Below are 21,696 nucleotides of genomic sequence, written 5' to 3'. Positions count from 1 at the left end.
CGCCCTTCGGAGTGGCTTCCATAAATATTTTTTTTTTTGCTCAATTGATCTTTTGATAGCAAGTGAGTTAGATATTCCTTGTCAGATACCTAGAGTGCAAATATTTCAAGTTGCCGGTTATACATGAAACTGTGTGCTTTAAAAGGCAGCTGAGCCTAGGGTGGGATTGTCATCCTGAGGGACCTGACAAAAGACATGTGTGTTAATAGAAGGCATCTCGTCTCTACACAGAGGTAGATGGAGAAAGATTCTTTTCAAGAAGCAGTTTTGAGCTTGCTCTAGCAAACAGATCACAGAAATTTCTCAAGGCCGTAAATCTAGATAAGCAACCCAGAATATACCACTGTGTGACAGAAACCAAATGACTTGTGTTTGGATCCTGGCTTTGCCTATGACTAGCTTTGTGGCTTGGGCAAGTGTGTTAATTTCTCTAGCTTTCAGTTTCCTCTTTTGGAAAAAAAAAATGGTAATATAAATACTTATCTTGACTACCTTAACAGGTGTGCCTTGGGCAGCAAATGCAATAGTTTTTATGAAAGTTTTGTGGATTGTGCACTTATGTGTAGGAGGAGTTGTCCTCGCTGATAACGGCAAGCAAAGGATAAGAAAATCTGACAGGAAACTAAAACTCCTCTCCGAGGGCTTTGTCCTAGAGTCCTCAGAACCCATCCGACATTTACCATGATATTATCCTTGTTGGACTTTGAAAAACCATTAAAACTTTAATCATTGTTCATTACTGGATTTCTACTTAATTGCTGTTTCTGCAGCTAATTTTTGCTTTGAGTTCGTTTCCATATCATCTGCAATTAATATTTACAGAATGTTTGCTTAAATATCTTAGAAAACACATGAGACATAATGAAGTCAAGCCCTTCTCTGCAAAAACATAAAACAGATTTTTTTATATTTATTTTATACTATTTTTGTTTTATGTATTTTAATATCCTCCCTTTACGTAAATAAAGGAAATGTGGATTTAAATGCTCTGACCTTTGGTTTCACGTAGTTAAATCTTAACCTTCCCTAAGTGGCTCCTTCCATATATGCTTGGAAATGTTTCCAATTTCAGTGCTACTTCTTTCATCTTGAAAACCCAAAAAGATTCTTATCATTATTACTTCTTTGTTTTCCATTCCCTGCTATGAATTCCACATCACCAATTCCCTATTCATTACATCCTTGCACCTCACTGGGTTAATAAATTCTTTTGACACCTACGGCCCCTTGCTTCCCTTGCTATCCCTCCTCCAAGAATGGTGCCCATCAATATTGCATGCCAGGGGAGTGCAGGTCTGACAGCACCCCAGCGCAGCAGGAAGTCTTCTCCCTTCTGTTCCAACTCAGTGATGAGAAGAATCCCTCCTCCTCCTGCCTCAAGCACCGGCTGCTAACAGCAGACTGAGAGACAGATGTTTCCAATCCCCAACTCTATTGCAAGGACCACTTGAAATGGATTCCACTTTAGTCTCTTTCTTTAAAAGTTTAATGCTCGTTCTCAGGGTACACTTGTAACTAAAAGGTAAGGGTAGCGCTTAGGAAAATGCAGCCATTGCTTTTTTTTGCCCTGGTAGGAAAAGTAGAATTAAACAAGAGTATAGTTACTGCTTAAGGCAGATAGTGTAATATCAACTATGGCACAATGAAAGCAAGACTTCACTCATGTTCTAAGAGAATGAATTTCAGACTGGAACAAAGGAGGACAAATTGCGTTAAGGGGATATGAAAACCAAAAGGGGATAGTAATGAGTTCTCAAGCTGCCACTCACCTTATAATTCCAAATATAAGTACATTTCCAAGTACTTTGATAACTTTAGATTTAATAAAACTATGTTATTATTCAGTGAGAATGGAGATATTAAAAGACTAAAAAGAGATAATTAAAAAAAATTTTTTTCTAAATAGGAGGAAAAGAAAGTCACAGGTTGGGAGATTCTAGTGAAATTTTAGAATAAAAGAAGAAGCACTGATAGCCAAGTTTTATTAAGGGGAAAATATGCCAGATTTTAACTGAGTTCTTAGAACTGATGATAATAATCACCAAGAACTTAGGAATTTCTAAGATTTGACCTTACTTGTGACATACCAGGTTGGCTGCCACAGTTTTGTAGATGCTGATAAATGACACAAGACTCCTGAGTCAGAGACAAAGGATACTTTATTGCTCACAGCAATAGCACTATCCAAAGTATTTCCATTTTTGTGCCAGTTTTCCAAGTTCTGAAAGGGTGATGTAAAGACAGAGGACATCTACACACTCAGTGGTTCCATTCCAGGAATATACCATTGAGTTTAGGGAACCTGAGGGTTTTATTATGGGAAGTAGACATGTCTGCCATTTGCTCCAGAGGTAAGCACTATCTTTATCTTCCAAGGAGATTGCTATACAGTTGTCTTGAAAAGACAGTCGGGACCATGCAGAAACATGAGAGATCTGTGGAGAATAGTCTTCCAACAATATTAAAAAAATAATAACAGCTTCTATCATTCATTGAGTGTTAAGTGAGGGTAAGCCATAGATAGAAGCTAACTTCTAGATTATGTAGTATTTATATATTAACCATAGATAAAGACTAGAGGAAAATCCATTTCAAGTGACTGTGGCGATTGTAAAGGAATTTGATATGACCTTTGTAATATCCATGTGAATGAAATGGAAAGATATGAACTGGACAATGTACATTTTAATGGGTTTATGTTTGACTGAACTAAACTCAAAGTATTGATGTCAGACTAGAGAGAGGTTTCAAGTCGTGTCCTTGAAAAGGTCTCTGTCTTTGCCCTGTTCTTGTGTTACAGTGTTATCAGTGATTGGAATGAGAACATAAATGGCAGGCATATCAAATTTATGGAAGATAAAAGACTAGAAGAGATAGCCAATATATGGAGGAAAGACATAGCATTAAGAAATAGATGACCTGAAAATTTTCCTAAAACAATTAAAGTGAAATTAGATGGCTAAATATAAATTTCTCTATATAGGTTCAAAAGCCATCATTGCAACCACAGACCTATAAAGAGAGACTAAGAGCCTTTCATGTTAGGAATGCATAGTGGTTAGCTTTAACAAATTACTTAACCTTCTTGGGGCTTCACTGCCTCCTTTTATAAAGGACATGTTTAACCATGTTATCTCTTATCTTCCCATCTAATTCAATTCTGCTAAATAATATTTATAAACAATTGAGAATAATCCAAGGCAACAATTTTGTGAGGCACTGATATAACTACATATCCCAAAGCAGAGAAAACAGTAGTCCCCCTATACTGTATACCTGAGTACAGTCAGCCTTCTGTATCTGTGGGTTCTATATCTGCAGATTCAACCAACCTTGGATCAATAATATTTGGAAAAAGCAATTTTTTCCAGGAAGTTCCAAAAGTCAGAACTTGAATTTGCAGCACACTGGCAACTATTTACACAGCATTTACATTGTATTAGGTATCATAAGTAATCTAGAGATGATTTAAAGTATGTGGGAGGATGTGCATGGATTATATTCCGTTTTATATAATGGTTATACAATTTTTTGGTTATAAATGGTTATAACAATTTTATAATGGTTATATAATTTTTATATAATGGTTATATGCCGTTTTATATAATACTGTGCCCTTTTATATAGGGAACTTGAACATCCAGGGATTTTGGTATCTGCCGGGGGGTCCTTGGAACCAATCTTCCATGGATACTAAGGGGTGACTCTCTTACACTCATTTCAAGATGCCTAACTCTAGGGAAGACAGTGAAACACTGACAGACATCTCTATGAAACTAAAGATAGAATTATAGGGAGAGATCAAGAAACCATGCTTTTCTAGTTGAAGTTGCAAAAATTGAGGTTTCATCTGGAAGAAGATGGCGTTTTAGAGATATCATAATAATCTCTAAGTGCTTGAGAGGCTCTTTCATGCCAAAGTGAGAGAAAGCAGGTCAGGATATGTGGAGAGAAGTGTCAGGAAGACAGATTGTATTCATTCTAAGTATTGAGTTGATAATAGATGAGTTGACCCCTCAGTAGTAGTGGACTGCAATTTTGGATGAGTTTAAAGCACTAACCACATGTCAGCATCTTGTAGAGAAGCTCTGTGCTTGTTGGCCCTGAGGGCCCTTCCTCCTCTAAAATTTTGTGAGTCCAGGATTTCTTAACTCATACTATTCTGACAACATAGTTGTATTGTTTTTGCAAAGGCATTGGTTTTGGACCCAGCACCAGTGCTTGTTAGTTGTGAGACGTGGGGCAATCCACTCAACACCTTGGGGCTACTTCCTCACATATCAACTGACAGCTTGGGTTAATTTATTCATTGGCTGTTGGTTACAATCTTATTAGGGAAAAAATAAGGCAATTAAAAAAAAACATGTAAAAATAAAGAATTTGGATCTTTGAAGTTCATTCCACCCAAATTCTCAGAGTATGAAGTATACATGTAGAGAAACATCACTTTAAATTGCTATAGAAATACAGTTCTACATTCTTTCTTGGTCACGTTTGAAAAAAAATGAATCTGCTCTACTAGCCTCAATGATTCCTGAAAGTCATTTGGAAGAAGTTTAGCTCTAGGGTGTCCTTATTCTAAAGTGATATTTTTGAAGTGTTTTTCAAGTTAGGTCCTAAAAACACGATAGTATGGTAAAACTCTGTGAAACGACTGGCAAGTATTATCAGAAAAGATGCTTATGTAACTTCATAAGGACCCTGTTCCTTCTCATTCCATCCTGAAAGTATCAGTACATGAATTCAGAGGAAATTAGCAAAGGCAGACCCGTGTCTGAAGGGAGGGATCAAAGATATGCAGGCAGATTCACTATTATTAGAAAGACCTCAAGTCTTGCAAGATCAAAGTCTCGGTATAAAGTGCATGTCTTCCCATTTAATTCTGCCTCAACCCCACCACTGCCCCCTGCCCCCGACAAAACAAAGCTCCAAGAAGAAGCTATTTGTGCAACTTTAGATCTGAAATCTCGGTGAGTGCGCAGTACATAAATCCTACGGCACTTTGGTGACACAGATCTCTGCTCTCCTCCTAGGCCGCCCATGGAGGACACACAGGCGCTCCTGACCCCTGTGGTGAGCTGTGGGCCTCCAGGAGCTCTGCTGACCCGCCCTGTCATCGTCACCCTGCATCACTGCGCAGACCCCAGTACCGAGGACTGGAAGATACAGCTCAAGAGCCAGGCAGCGCAGGGACAGTGGGAGGTGAGCTTCTGCTGGGATGAGGGTAGAACCCAAGAGCCATCCATGCAGACAAGCAAGGGCAGTTATGGGAAGGCTTCTATTTTTACAGCAAAACATGAGTGGAATTTTAGCTTATACTCAAAATGAAAGAGAGAGGAAGACAAAGAGGGGAGAGGGGGAGACAGACGCTGGTTCCTGAGTGCTTTATCTACTGACGGATAGGCACCAAGAAAAAGATGGTCAAGCATTAGCTAACTCATAGGGAAAGTGTACTTAAGAGTCTTATATAAGTCCCATTTGAATATACATACTATCTTGGGAAGGGAAACTATATATATATATATATATATATATATATATATATATATATATATTTATTATTATTATTTTAATTTTCAGGTAGAGAAACATTGCACCTGGGTCAGAAAATGTTAGACACTTAACTTGCTAACAGGTCCCAGGAATATAGGTCTGAACTTAACCTGGCAAAACAGGAAGGGTGTATCCTAAGCTCCAGTACAGTGAAGAACGTCTTTGGCGTCTTGACTCTCTGTAACTGCTGCCATCAGAACTTCTTAAGGACAGTGCCTTAAACAGACCCTGTTCTTTACATCAGAACCCTGCAGTTAGCACCTGAAATGAAGTGCAAAAGGATTTGTTATATTTACCATGAAGATTTTATACCTAATACCTAAGAAAAATGATTTGCGTAGTCATTATAAAGAGAATTATCCAGTATGCATGTTGGATATATTTTGTGATTACTCACAGTATTTTTCTTTTTTTAAAATATTTATTTATTTATTTATTTATTTTGGCTGCGTTGGGTCTTCATTGCTGCATGCGGGCTTTCTCTAGTTGCGGAGAGCGGGGGCTACTCTTCGTTGCGGTGCACAGGCTTCTCATTGCTGTGGCTTGTCTTGTTGCACAGCACGGGCTTCAGTAGTTGTGGCTCACGGGCTGTAGAGCTCAGGCACAGTGGTGGTGGCCCATGGGCTTAGTTGCTCCGCGGCATGTGGGGTCTTCCTGGACCAGAGCTCGAACCCATGTCCCCTGCATTGGCAGGCGGATTCTTAACCACTGCGCCACCAGGGAAGTCCCTCAGTATTTTTCTTTTAGGAAAACTATTTTAGGAAAAAAAAGCATGCATGAAGACTCAAACCCCTAATATTTTAGGAAAAAGTAGTAGTAGAGGTAGAAGCATAGCAGGGCGTACCTGGGGTTACCTGGAGTGTCCTCTCTGTAGGGATGTGCTCTCCTCTTGGCCACAGAAGGTGAAGGGTCACTCATTGCCAGAGGTCCTGGATTGAAGTCTAGGGCTATACATTATGTTAAGAGTGGACTTTACCAGATCTAACTTCAATTCCATTTAAGTTTAAATGATTTATCTCAAAAACATCCCAAAGTCTTTATCTCAAGGGATCCTAAATTGTTTGCACAACTCTCTGTCTATTACCCTAATACGCTACTTCTGGATTTGAGTAATAACAACAATAACAACAATAATAAGAGGAAAAGAAAAAAAAGATATGAAGAGTAGAAGAGGGAAGTCCTTATGAAAACACTCTTCTATTTGTCACAGGAACATGGAGCATCTTTATTCTCCACCATTTCTTCTAGGAGATTTTTTTGTAACATGCCATCAGGAAATGACACTCGAGCCTTGCCCTTGCCCTGCTGGAGAAAGCAGCTTCTCTCCAGGTGTCCTTTTGGGGCTGGAGTAAACGTGGAGGTGCTGAGCTCCTTTTTCTCCTTTCCAGTTCAGTGTAAGCTTTATCTTTGGGTACAGGTCTAGCTGAAGAAATGGTTTCATGGATGCTATTAAAACACAGTCCTTACTTTAGCTTGGATGTTGTTGCATGGCCTAACTAATAAACAGCTACCTGAGGTGCCTCCTTTCATAGCTTTGTCCAGCCCCAGGGACTCAATTTATGATGAAACATGTGTTCATGTTTTTGACAAGTAACCATTTGTTCACCATGATCCAGGCCCAGTGAGATACGGTATGAAGCAAAGAAGCTATGGTTGCTGCCTCTGTGGACATTAGGCAGCCTAATGCAGAGGCTGAATCGTGCCCACACATGGGTTTTATTTCTCCCAAATGAAATTTTCTTTTAAATTTGAATTAGTTAAAAGTTGGAAGATTTCACATAATAATCTGAACTTCCAACTTCTCTTGAAAAATTAAGGGCTGTGTCCTCACTGGGCCTGCATTCCTGCCGTGCCTGGTACTTTTTCTGTAAGCATCTTTGCCATAGACATCTTTACCACAAGCATTTTTGCCACATAACTAATTGGCCTTAAGGCAGTTTTGCTGTAAAAGATAAAATAACTGGTGGACAGTTTGGTTTCAACTGGTTGACAGCTGGGTTTCATCTCTCCACTGCCAGGGTACTACCATTTTTATATTACATAAATCGGAAAGAGGCCAAGGGCCAGAAAGGCACAGAGTCGAGCCCACATGTCCCATAGACCTTTGGAACATCTGTCAAGGGATATGTACCAAGAACAAACAACAGTGTAGAGGCTTTCACAGCATAATACAAAGCTCAGTTATAAATATGCATCCTAGAATGTGGAAACTGATACCTCTCTTAATGAAGAAGAAATTTTAGCAAAAAAGAAAAGTGGAATGCCAAATGAGGAGCTGAATCAACAAGCAAAAATATGTATAATACTACAAATGAAAGACTATGAAGACAAGTGCTTAGGTACAACCCACAAAATAAAATCATTTATTTGCACAGTACTGCCATGAATCTACACACATTTTAAATGTTTTAAAATATTTTGTTATTTCATAATAAAGTCTTTTTACTTTTGTTATTCATTTTTCATGTTTTATTATTTTGTTAATGTCCCTCTTTTATTTATTGCTGTTTCATCTTTTACAGCAAAATTGCTTTGCAGCCAATCAGTTATGCGGCAAAAATGCCTACGGCAAAGATGCTTACAGTTAAAGTACTGAGAGCCCGTCCCTGCGTGGCCGCAATGGCTGAACCAAGCGGAGACTGAGCTCTTCAGACAGGCTGTGCTCTGCTTCACCGCAGTCTCCACCACTCCTTATTATCTTCTGCCCTACCTGCTTCACACATTCCTATTACCTTTCTGCCCTGGGAGGCATGTGGAATTGTGACCTTTGTTTTATGGATTTTGTGCTTGGTCTTTCAGATGATTTCTTCTGTGGCCTGAGTCATTTGGTTAAATCAAAACCTAGTTAAGTTAGTAACTATTTTTATAAAACTCATCAGTTTCACTTATTTTTATTTCTTGCTGAATGTTAACAATCTAAAACATGAGACTGCTTAAAGGCTTACATGAGAAATAAACAGAAAAGTAATGTGTCAAATGCATAGAGTTTGCCATACTGTGCTTTTAGCAAAGTCCAAGAGCCCAGATTATGAGGAGAAGCAGTGTATTGCTTTGGAAAGTAATTGATGGGTGAGTTTGGAAGCACTTAGTAGAATGGTATTGCATAATTCTTTAATTTCCCTAATTCTTTTTAAAAAAATTATTTTCAAACCCCTAGATTTTCAGGGGAAAAAACTACTACGCTAAAAGGACATTGAAATAAGATAGTACTTTCGGATGAAATTAGCAATTTAGAGATGAAAGCAAATGATCAGAAACAGAGAATCAACTCAAATATGCTGAAGTTAAAAGGATAACTTATACATTTCTTTTGGAATTTTACGTAGATTCCAGGAATGTAGATTCTTAGAAGATCAAAAGAGACTAAATCAAGATCTTCTAAATAAAGCATGTTATCAGCATAAAGGCAAGGGAAGTAAGGGAGAGAATGATTAAGAATGGAAATATTGATAGAAGTACAATAAAGGCAGAGAAAGAAAAAAAAGAGCAGGAAAAGGAAGAATCAGAACTCGGGAGAAGTCGTCCTGCTCTGTGCGCCCCTGTTGGCCACCGTCCCGGCAGCCAGGAGGCTCAGTCGTCGTCCCTTCCTTCTCGTCCCACAGGATGTGGTGGTGGTCGGAGAGGAAAACTTCACCACCCCCTGCTACATTCAGCTGGACGCAGAGGCCTGCCACCTCCTCTCCGAGAACCTTGGCACCTACGCCCTGGTTGGGCAGTCCACCACCAAAGCAGCCGCAAAGCGCCTGAAGCTGGCCGTCTTCGGGCCACTCTGCTGCTCCTCTCTGGAGTACAGCCTCCGCGTCTACTGTCTGGATGACACTCGGGACGCCCTGAAGGTAAGTGACTCCAGCCTGACCCGCCCACCTCACACCTGGAGACGACATGCGTTCCCAGGTGCGTGAACACAAGTGTCTGGCCCCAAAAGATGGCAGTTACAGAAACACATTAGACGTTTCTTGAGGCCATGCTGATAAATAAGCTGTTTCCATTATGCTGATTCCTCCCGAGGGCTACTTCTGTTTACCCTCCTTGATTTCTTTTAATGAAAAATTTAGAAGTGGAAGAATTTGGCAATGAGACCCGTGGATCGTAAATAACCTGCTTCCATGTTTATCTCAACTGTGTTCTTCCTATAAAAGGAACTGGCATAATTGCTCAGACTCTGTGTTCCTCTTGTGTGCAACTTCATTATCTGCTTTCCCATTCTTTTTATGAGGACCGTGAGGAAGGAAGGTTAGCATTTGACAACAGGCTGCTGCTTTACAGAATAAATAGGCTTAATTCTTGGTGCTATTATTGCCATTCATTTTCTCCCATTTGAAGCTTTAAAGGATGTAGTAAGTGCCTCTGAAGAAGTTATGATCTGGAAAGAGGAATAAAAGAAGTATGCAAAGGATTATGAAGCAAGTCAGAGTGTGATACATGCCACAGATGAATGCAGAGTTCTGTGGGAATTCAGGAGAAGGAGGCATCATATTATTTGGGAAAATCTGAAAAGGAGCTAACATTTGAGATTGACCTTAAAGGAAGGCAGGGTTTGACCAACAATAATGGGGGAAAAAAATACAGGATTTCTGGCTGAAGGGAACAGCATGAAGAAGCACAGAGGGAACAGTAAATACAGATTCTACGCGGCATGTTATTTCCAGAAAGCCTAGAATGATTGATAGGAATTTTTTTGGGATGGACCTTGACAGCCAGAGAGAGGAGTGGAGGTTCAGTTTCTTGAGTTAATGGAGAACCACTAGAGAGGTATAACTAGAAGATATAGACGTGACTGGAAATACATGTTAGAAATACTAGTCTGCTGTCAGTGAAAAGATAGAATCGAGTCAAGAAAAGCATGGTAGAGCTGGAGTGGAGACAGAGGAGTTAGAGGAAGGGAATAGGTATGAAAGGCCCTATTAAGTAACTCTTGCGGGCCCTGGTGACTAACCCTGAATGCGTGGAGCAGAAGATCAGGTCTGCCTCTAAGTAACAGTAGCAAAGTCGGGGCACGTAGCTCCGGACTGTGGATATGGTGACTTTGCCTTTGGAATAGTGAATTAGAGGTATGGATTAGACATCAGGACAAAGGTGCCCCATGGACAGTTAGAAATGTAGGGGTGGCTCTTGGAACAGAGAGCAGTTCCTGAGACAGAGACTCAGGAACCAACTATATAATATTGATATTTGTCCTCCACGGTGATTGAGGAGAATATCAAGGGAGAGTAGAGGGAGAAAATAATAATAAAGCTAATAAACATCACCGAGAATTTCTTATGTGCCGGGCAAGATTCTAAGTATCTTTTATTTTTATTGTTTTTTAATTTTTTTTTTGTTTAATTTATTTTATTTATGGCTGTGTTGGGTCTTCGTTTCTGTGCGAGGGCTTTCTCTAGTTGCGGCGAGCGGGGGCCACTCTTCATCGCGGTGCGCGGGCCTCTCACTATCGCGGCCTCTCTTGTTGTGGAACACAGGCCCCAGACACGCAGGCTCAGTAATTGTGGCTCACGGCCCCAGTTGCTCCACGGCATGTGGGATCTTCCCAGACCAGGGCTCGAACCCGTGTCCCCTGCATTGGCAGGCAGATTCTCAACCACTGCGCCACCAGGGAAGCCCTAAGTATCTTTTCTTAAGTCATTGAATCTTTACAACAACCTGTAGGACACCATTATCCCTATTTTACAGATGTTGCAAGGCACAGAAAGGTTAAGTAAGTTGCCCTAGGCCACACAGCTGCTGAGCGGAGAAAGCAGGCGTCATACCCGGGCCGCTGGCTGCAGTCTGGACTCTGCTCCTACAGTGGGCTGCTCAGAGAGCCACACCCTTGAGCACAGGGACCAGGGAAGCCCTGCCATTGCAAGGGAGGAGGGGGGCAGCCAGCAAAAGAGCTACAGAAAGAGGAGGACCCAGAGGAGGAAGGGGAGAAGTAGGAGAAAGATGCATCTAGGAAGCCAAGAGAAGAATTTTTTTTTTTTTCTGAAATTCAGGGTATTTCCTTCTGGAGTTTCCATCCAGAGAATAGTTCTAGGTCATGAAAACTGAGTGTTGCAGGTTGTGTCCATGGAGGAGATGAGACATATTTGGTCCCTGGGTATATTTTTGATGGTTGCGCCTGTAGGAGTTTCTGATGTTAAATCAATGATGCGAACACACAGCGCTAGTGTAAAGCTTAAGGTTATTTCTTTTGTATTCCTTGCAAATGCGATACTTTTAAGGCACTGTCTGGATAGAAATCATTGTAGGCTTAAATCCTTCTTAGCAAAAACTATTTGTAGGCGAGCCGTGGGGTCTGATTAAGGCAAGTCTTTTTAATAATTCAAAGAAAAGTCATTGCAAAAAGCATCTGTAGAAGATCTACATCATATTTGAAATATCTGTTACACATTTTATATTCACACAAATAGTTCTCATACTCAGTCACTCTTGACCTTTCTTCTCAACAGACATACAATCCATGCCAAAAAAGTAATATTTCATAAAATAATTTTGATTATGTTAATTAGTGAAAAGAGATGCAAATGGTCAACACTGAGAAAGACTGACAAACAGGTTTAAGAGGTAAAAACAACCCAAGAGCAGCTTATATCACGGTCAGTGCTTTCCAAATAGACGTATATAAATTCTCAGCATGTGGGGAACCAGCACTTAGCCTGAAAGAGACATGAATAATGGATAAGGCTTTCCTGCACTTCATGATCATTTAATAATGCAGAAATACCAAAATCCTAGTTACAGGTAAACCAACATACCGAAGAGACAGCTCAGTCCAGCCGAAACTGCCTCATGCCCACGCTTGAATTGGAACTTTGGGGCCGATGAACTCAGACAGGCCCTTCATTACCTACATCCTGCCTCCTTGGCACCTCGCCTGCTAATGTTCCCGCCAGCCTCTCTCCCATCGCCCTGCTCCTCTAATTTACCCATAAATACTGTCTTTTGCGTCTCTTCTCCAAATACCTCCTCCTTCAGGCCCACCCCACTCCTCGCTTATGCGCGTCCTAAATCCTAAATAATAATTCTCTATCCAGCGCACATAGGAGTCAGTTGGGAAGCTTTAAAAAGAGACTTGTTTGAGGGTCCCAACCCAAAGGCTCTGATCTGATCGGTGTAGGTATTGGGTTTGGATTTTTGTTTGAGCACTGCCTGGGTTATTCTACTGTGCAACCGAGGTTAAGATCTATTATACTAAACAATTTCAGGGGTCTTTCTGGAACTTTAATCCTACTTAGGACAAACTTGCCTATACCCTCAAATCCTTTTCTCACCCATTCCTTCACCTGCTCACACTAACTGCAGCTGGATCCCCCAACTAACATGCATCCCTTATAGTCCCTGCAGTGAGGACACACCCCTAACCAACCACAAGGCCAAGAGGAAAAGTTCCAGTACTTCTCATATCCCTGACCACTCCTGGGGCATTGCTCTACTTCTGGGCTGGCTTTTTGGTTTGTTTTTCTTTATCCTGTTACTCTGTGATCCATTACCCACTTCAGTTCCTCAGCACGGAGTCCCCCTGAGCACAAATCTCCACCCTAGCAGTACCTGCCTCGTGGTCTTTCTTGCCCCTCCTTTTATTCCCCTCATCCTCTCAAATTCAGAGTCACCTCTTATTCACAGTTCCTTTGCCCAAATGTATTCTAGTAACCTTCGCATCATTCTACATTATCTACCCACTAGTGTAGATGCACTACATCCTCAATAGGAACTGCACCAAGATCTCCACCAGCCAAGGTCTCTACCTGTGAAAGCATCTGACCTTCCATCTCTCTCCCACAAGGTGCACGTAAGCTGCTCTTTGTTTTTAAGGAAGACGTCCGTCAACCGTCCCCGATCCCCTGGTCCACAAACCTTCATCTGCTCTTACCCATATCTACAGGGAACTCACTTCCACTCAGAAATCTCTTGCCATCTAAAGCTGCTGCAGGTTTTTCTAATTTCCATAGCTACATATGACCTCCACTGAACAAGCCCTCTACTTCTACTTCCGGCCTGTTGAGCTTCTCTAAAAAAATCATAAATTCCTGATTGAGTCCATTATACTCTCAAGACATCTGCCCTAAGCTGTGGCTCTCCTGCTTCTCCACAGTCCTTTTATGTATTTCTCCTGGACTCATGAGATTTCACACAGCACTTCTTGCGAGCCTCTCCCACTCTCCCCAGATCCCTGATAGTACCGCAGCCCCTTCATGTGTTGCAATGAGCTAACACCTATGGTACCACTCAAGGGACACTCCCTCAGCTGCTGTCCTTTACCTTTCAAACCTTTTATTTCAGCCTCTTCTCACCTAGTCTGGGCTCTGATGAAAAGGAGCTCTACTCCCTTGTTTGGGCTTTAATCCAACTCCTCCACCACCTCTGTCTCCAGCTAGCAAGTGACGCCTGAAAGTGGGCCTCCCCAGACTTGATGTTTTCTTAGAGTTACTGCTGCGGACTGGGGATTCTTTCTGAATTGCAGAAACCCTCACAGAAGGCTGGACAAGGGCAGAGAGGGAAGCTCAGTGCCGCACTCATTCTCGGGGGTCAGAACTACACAGTCTGGAGAGCTGTTAGAAGAAAAACTGGCCCAGTGTCTGGATCTGAACATACTGATAATACTAATTCCCACTTATTATCATATTGTCTATGTGGATGGGGAAAAAAAGAAAAGATACCACATCAGTCAGTCTCAGCAACCCTGATGCGTTCTTTCATCTTCCCACCCACCTCTTTTGAGTTTGGTAGCTTTTGTAACAATTTCCCTGAGTTTTGTTAAACCTGGAAGCAAAAATGGTCACCTGAAACTTAAAAGCTGTATTTAGCAACGTGGAAGCATTAGTGCTGAATTAGAATGCTGGCAGTGACTGCTGGAGTAAAAGTCAAGGCTGCCAGGAGACAGTGGGATTCTTTTACATACCTTTCAGGTGTTGTTTGTTTGTTTGTTTTGTTTGTTTCCTTCCGTGCATGTGCTAGAAGGACCAGTGAGAGCAGTGTGTGAGTTGAGTTCGTGTAAAGAGATAAAGGTGCAATGAATTGTGAGAATACCTTAGAATCAGTTCCATTCTCAAATAAAGAGGTCACATCTATTGAAAAGATTGAGTTGGGTATGTCACAGCTTTTCTCGTTACCTCCTCTTCAGGTGATTAAAGTAGTATTGGTTTTTTCCTTTCGCTGTTTGCAAAGACTTAAATCCTAATATAAATAGACCAGAAATTAATAGAGAGCAAGGTTATATTTGGGGTAAGTTTAAAAACACTTCAGGGAGAAATATACATCAGCATTGATATAAGTAATTTCTGTCCCACTATCTTAGGGGTACAATTATAAGATTCTCCTTTCCTAATAAAGGGTTTTATACTAAACTCTGAACCTAAAAGAGGAGTTATTTGCATAAAATATGAGCAGCCTCACATATCATAACATTCAATGTTGTTAATTGAATTTCCGACAAATGTATATGTGATACAAACCAAATGACGTGTACCAGCTTTCTTTATATAGTCATTTGGCATGGAAGAGAGTCGTCTTTGGATTACTTCAGTTTTCACATACCCTAATCTAGGCTGTAACATAGTAACTCTGTGAAAAATCATATTATGAGAAAAGATAAGAGAAAAATGAAAGAGACACTGAAAATGAAAATAGGAATCCTAGTTGAGAATTGCATGATACTCAGTTTCTTGGGCCACAGTCGTAGATAGTCATAGGTAGCCCATTACAAGTTTTATTTCATCCTGAAACCTGGTGCTTCCTCACCCGTGTCCTTCTGATGTCTCCTCCATGGCCAGCTGTGACCCTGCTGAACCAAGAACACCTCACGCCTGCCTCTTCTGGGCCAACAAAGGCTGGCCCTCCATTGGATTGGCCCCATTAACCATATCTTTTCTTTCACTTTCCTCAAACCACCTCAAAACTAGCATAACCTATGTTTCATATTTTCAGGATCCTGGTCTCTGGAATTATATTAACATATTCATACATGTAACACATGCCTTAGATAGCAACAACAACAAATGTGTTAAAGGTGACAAGTGTGTTTTCCCTGCTCAGTGTATGGAAGGAAGTGTGGTGTCAAAGGAAAGCTTGAGTCAAGCTGGCTGACTTGATTGCTTCCGCCCCTCATCAGCTCTGGTGCCCTGGTCATTGAACTTGACCTCTTAGGGACTTCATTTGGTCTGAATCATGGACCCTTGAAAGATTCAAAGAGAGTAAAGTTATTAAATTTCCTGGCATAAAATAGTCACTAGATAATGTTAATTGTGCCTAGGTGGGCATTTAGATTATAATGGCATTTTGAAGATAATGGCTCAGTGAAGATATTAACTCTAATTGTGATCTAATTGTGGGGTGAGTGTCAGGTTCTGTAGCAGGCTGGTTGGTCAGCTATTTAGGGACAGGGTTATTTTTGGTGCCTCTAAATTTACTCCATCTTTATCATCTTCTCATGAGACTTGGCTCTGGCCCCATCATATATTTTCGAAATGACCTGCAGTGCTGAATTTATGTTTTGAGAGAGAGGGAGGAAAGAGAGAAGAGGAAATAGAAGTTTTGGTAGATGAAATAATGAGTCCCCAAAGATACCTGCACACAAATGTTACCTCACATGGCAAAGGAGACTTCACAAACATGAGAGTATAGACCTTGAGATGGAGAGATTATCCTGGACGGTCAGAATGGGTCTGATCTAATTACTTTGTGCTTAACAATGGGGAACCTTTCCCAGCTATGGTCAAAGGGAAATATGACCATGGAAGAAGGATCAGAGATGTGCCATTGCTGGCTCTGAAGAGGGAAGAAGGGGACCATACGCCAAGGAATGTCAGCAACTCTGGAAGACGGAAAAGACAAAAAAGCAAATTCTTCCCTAGAGCCTCCAGAAAGGAAGGCAGCCTTACTACCACTTGATTTTAGCCCAGTGGGACCCGCGTCAGACCTTTGGCCCACAGAACTGTCAGGAAACAAATGTGTGTTATTTAAGTCACTAAGCTTATGGTAATTTCTTACTGCAGAAACAGGAAACTAATATAGAAGTTAAAAAATAAATGTTCAAGGGTGAAAAGGAATACAAGAGTGACTCCAGAAGTTCTAGAACAATCTAAAAAGTCTTATTGCTAATACACAGATGTGTGAGACCATCTTTTCCTTAGAAGTAAGCCCAGAGGTGGACAAGCCACACGGCCACTTCCCTGGGCGCTGCCCTTCGGCATTTTGCTTTAGAAGTGTCACAAACCGACCTGACTGGGCAGCTGGAAGTGGCAGCTCAGACCGAACATCCGTGGTGCCAGCAGCTGTGGGAGCAGCACGCAGAGCCCTAGAAGTGAGGTGACTTGACGGGAAACGTTTGCACGTGGTCACCCGAGCCCAACCTTGTTATCATTAGGGACGAAGTACGGCAGACAAACTCCGGGGGAGAGCGGAGCACCCCAGCACGAGCCCGGAAAGAGAAAGCGTGGCGAGGCTGGGCGCCTGTGACGATGACCCAAGCAGGTGGGAGAGGCCGGCTGACAGTCAGGTGTTCCCGCAGCTGGCCGTGCAGCCGACGCCAGAAAGGAAGGCGGCCCCAGGGAGCTGAGCTTGGTGTCGCTGGGAGCTGGCAGGGAGCGGGAGAGAGGGGTGGCCCTGCCTCTTTGGCCTCTGCTTTGGAAGAGGACGGCCCACGGCTGTGATAGCGACAGCAGAGATAAGATAGCCTCTGGCAAAGAGAGACATTCCTCATCCCCAGATGACAAGGGCAGGTTCCAACACAGGTTTAAAGAGTGAACAGGAGCAAAGCAGCTTCCATAAAATCTGATGGGAGATGTGATTTTTTTTTTAAAACAGGCAGCACAGTCCTTGAGGGTTGGTCTATTGAGGTCTGACATGTGTGGCACGCTGAACGTCTGCCGGTGTGTTCTTTGTGCCTGGAGAGCCCTGAGTCCGTATGGCAGAAGCTTGGCGAAGGTGGGCGCGAGTCTCCAAGCGCACGACTCGGCCTTCCGTGCTTGGTCCAGGGCCCGCCCTGCGCGAGCTGGAGTGAGGGTTCCTCTCCCTGGAGCCGCACGGCCAAACCAAACCGAACACCCCTGGCGTGCACGGCTGGCTGCTGCTGCATTCGCTGCCCTTTGTGATCTTGCCCCGTGGGAATCCTAGCGGCGTTCCCACGAGAGCTGCGTCCACCTGCCCGGGCTCCAGGTGCTGCCCCCAGGCTCCCTGACAGCGGTGCATGCAGCCGATCCAGGGCTCTGGGCTTCGGTCCAGAGCAAAGAATGCGGGGACCGGTCCCGTCCAGACAGCACCGAGAAAGGAGCGAGAGAAAACGGAGCAAAGCCCTGGCTCCACCTCCCCCACCCTTCTCTTCCAGAAGAGATCTTAACGTGTCATACGGGATTTAAGTTGCATTATTTGTGTCTTCCTTTCTGTAGCCGGTAAGAGTCGTTGGAGGGAAGACAAGAGAGACAGAGAGGGAGAAGCTAAAGGCTGGAGAACCCACAAATTGGATTGTATCCCTGAGAAACCAGATGTTTAAAAGAAGTGCCTTCAAGGGAGAAGGCGCAGCTGGGAGCCGTGGTGCGAGAGGAGGCGCGTCCTGGAGCAGGAGAGGGGGTCCGAGCGCCGGGCGAGGGGGACGGAGGACGAGGGTGAGCACGGAGCGCAGGGGCAAAGCCAGGGCCCGGCGCCTCACGCAGGTCCTGGGGCGCAGTCAGCGCTTTGCACCCAGACGGAGGCTCGCCACGTTCCTGAACGTGTGCTTCAGGCGTCTCAGCGTAGGCACCCCTGCCACCGGGGGCACTCGTGTGCGCCGCCTGTGAGGCTGACACCTGCCCGGCTGGGAAGGGCCCGGAGGAGGAGGAGGAGGAGGAGGAGGGACACGGGCGGCAGCGGAGGCAGGCGTGGTCTAGCCCGGCAGTAACGCAGAGCGAAGAACTGGGGGCTTAGGAGGCCGGAGGGTGCCGTAATTACGCGCGCCGTAATGAGGGCAGATCCTGTCTTCGCAGCGCCCGGGAGGGCTGGGTACAGGCCGGAGATGCTCCCTTTGTACGCACAGTCCTTTAAAACAGCTTGGATTCATTGTGGCCCTGGAGTGGCCAGGGCTAATGGCTTGGCACGGAGAATGTCTTGGCTTCACTGGTTATTGTGAGTGCTCCTGGTTTTTCCTGTGGAGTCCCTCGTCCCTGCCTTTCGAACAGTGCCTCACAGGCTCCTTGAGTCCGTACAGCCCGTGCTCAGGGCCACCGGGGAGCCCGCGTCCTCCCAGCAGCGACCACGCCGGGCAGCGGCCGCCCCACGGGGTCGCGCAGATCCCGGCGGGCTCCGGCCCTGCCGCACAGGCCTGCCCCCTGCGGCACGGGGTTCCCGTGCGTGTTCCCACGGAAGCACGGGCTGGAGACATTTCTGTGGATAACTGACCCCTGCAAGCGTCTTTCAGGGTCACGCTGGAGGGGTGGAGATACAACTGACAAAGGCAGGCAGAAAGGGACCCCTCCTGTAGAAGCAGAGCCCGAACAAGGCACCGAGGCAGGGGCGCTTCCGGGCGGGCGGACAGCCTTTGCAGAGGAAGGCGACATTTATATTTCCGAGAACAAAGAGCCTAGATGATCCTAATTCCTGTTACGGCATTTCTTTCCAAGGTCACGGTAGTTTTCTTAAGTCTTCCTAACTCTTTTGACCTTAAATATATTTTGTTCCTGTCCTCTCGTAAGGTGTGTGAAATATCCCAACCTTTGGGACCCGGAAGCAGCTGTCTTAGAGCTGAGCACACCGTGTTGGGGTTACGTGTTTATGTGTCGGTCTCCCCACAGCTGAGGTTTGTGAGTGTGGTTTGAGGCTGGGACGGAGGCTGACTTGTCTGTGTGTCCCAGAACCCGACGTGGTTCCTGGCAGGCGTGTTGAATGAATGCTCCCAGGAAGATGAGGGAGAGGAAAGCATGTAACTCTAAAGCTATATTTTATTGATTCACACATCTGTTATTTTTATGTTCTCTGTATCATGTGTAATAACCAAAATGATTTCATGCAGAAGGAATTCAGAGAATCAAGCTTTTTAAAATGTTACATTAATTTTAAGTGGGATCAGCTATAAAATATCGGAAATTATGATACTTAAACCATAACAGTATGGAACAAAACCCTGAGTAGCCTATCAAGTGGGCTTGCCTCTTCTGTTTTCTGATGTAAAATTTATATAAATTTTATTTAAAATTTTATAAATTTATGAATTTTATAAATTTATAAAAAATTTTATAATTGTATTTTATTAAAAATTTTATAAACATAAAAATTTTTATAATTTTATAATTTTATTAAAAATTTTATAAATTTATAAATTCTTATAAATTTATATGAATTTATAAAATTTATATATGGGATTTGCTGTATGTGGCAGGTCATCTCCCTCTTGTGTGGCTCTAGGTGATTTTAGTTTCCAAGGAGTTGTTTTATTTATTGATCGTAATATCTTTAATTCACACTTCAATGTTTTTAATTTGTACTTTGGTTATTGTCTTCTCCTTTATTTTGTTGTGTTCCCTTGAAGTTGAACATCCTGGGTCCGATGATACCAGTTGCTACTTTTCAGGAAAAAAAAGTTAAATTTAAGTGTGGTAAGGATTCTTCTTACTGAATCATTTACTCCTGGCTGATTTCTCCCAAAGTACTAGTGGAGGGACAGCTGCCCCAGCCAGCAGTCTCCAAAATGGACTTCACAACCCCCAGGCCAATGAGATTTGGGGGGTAAAAATAGACACTATTAAGGACTTCTGTGTCTATTCATTTTAGCGCATACTTTTAACCTTAGGTATATTATATAACATTAACATATTGATGTGTTAATATAGGTGTATAACTTATAAAGAAACAGAAGCAAAATGCAGGCTTGATTTTTTTTGACTGATGGCGTGTGCAGTCAAATACGTTTAGAGACTTTGCTCCAAGCATGGATGCGTCCTGGTGGGCAGTTCATCTCTCACCAGGGTTCCTGTCCAACTGAACAGGACAGAAAAGTCAGGTTCCTCCCAGCTGTGTGCAGCAGCTTTGTGTCACTCCTGGTTAGTGGAGAGATGGAGAAATTAAGACTATGGAGTGTGTGTGTTCTCCAGCACCATGTTCTTTAAAATGGCACTTTACTTGGTACCTTCTCTCAAAAAAAAAGGCTTGAGCCAACCCAGTCTCTTTCCTCACCGGGAGAACTCTTTACCATGACTTTCGAGGTCAATGCCGAAGAAGCCAAGGACTGAGCCTTATTCTTGGGCTGCCTCCTATGCAGACTTTGCACTCAAGATGTGGCACTGTATTAGATATCTTGACCTCAAGGTCATGGCCAATAGGCAGTTTAGGTTTTTTTCAGTGGTCATCCCTGCCAAGAAAACTGGTCATGTCCCCCATCTCCTCTGGCAATCTGTGTTGATGGTAGGAATGAGGTGTGGATTATACATTGTTGGGTACAGTCACCTCCCAGAATACAATGCGTCTTCTTTTAGACATCCCAGGGAGATAATTTGGACATAATGAAGATCTATAGTAATCAGATAATTACTATCGATTGCTCTTTAGATGTCTTGATGAGGTAATTAGGGTGTACTGGAGAGAAGCTAGAACTGATTGATTGGCATGACTGTAATCTCAAAGATTTCTAATTATGTTTCTTTTCTTCTAATGGCTTATAAACAAACATCATTTTAGCTTTAGAATTTGTCAGGTGCCAGGTTCACCGGGAACATCAGCTTTCTCTATTATGCTAACTAGACACCAAACGTGATCAACATAAGCTCATTACGCCTTCCTGCTGAAGCAGAAGAAACTGCAATTAACCCTCGCTTTTCTTATTCGTCTTCATTCCCGCACGGCCAGATTCTCCTCGAGGACTGGAGGGTGAAGTGTCGCGGGAGGGCGTGTCATGAGGAACGTGTTCGGCTCTGTGCTGGGTACATCTAGAGGCCTGTGGGGGCCCTTGGAGCCTGCGGGGCGGCGGGCACAGCAGAGCCAGGGCACAGTGACACAACGGCTGTGTCGGGGCAGCTGAGTGCTCAGTCTCCTGCCACAGGCAACAGCGGCTCATCAGCCAGCAAGGTGGAGTGTTCTCAACATCAGGGCTCTCAAGCAGCTGGGCCACTCCCATCTCTCTGTCACGGTGCTATTGCCTCATCTCTTCCGTTACACACTAACTAGAGGAGTCCCTGCCTGAGACCACATGACCCTCGTATCCCC

The 21,696-nt window shown here is 43.3% G+C and overlaps 1 protein-coding gene across 2 annotated transcripts in view; it reads left to right on the top strand.

Moving 5' to 3' along the window:
• Window positions 1-21,696, top strand: part of UNC5C (unc-5 netrin receptor C) — a 401,385-nt gene that overhangs the window by 367,687 nt on the left and 12,002 nt on the right. For both annotated transcript variants that reach the window (XM_082391648.1, XM_082391647.1), the window contains 2 exons: window positions 5,034-5,202; window positions 9,156-9,389. In XM_082391648.1, coding sequence (XP_082247774.1) covers window positions 5,034-5,202; window positions 9,156-9,389 — 403 coding nt within the window. The remainder of the gene's footprint in view (window positions 1-5,033; window positions 5,203-9,155; window positions 9,390-21,696) is intronic.

The sequence above is a fragment of the Balaenoptera borealis genome (genome assembly GCF_965194805.1).
Source record: "Balaenoptera borealis genome assembly, chromosome: 4".
Lineage (NCBI taxonomy): Eukaryota > Metazoa > Chordata > Mammalia > Artiodactyla > Balaenopteridae > Balaenoptera > Balaenoptera borealis.
The sequence above is the reverse complement of the archived record's forward strand: the minus strand, read 5'-3'. Positions and strand labels throughout refer to the sequence as shown.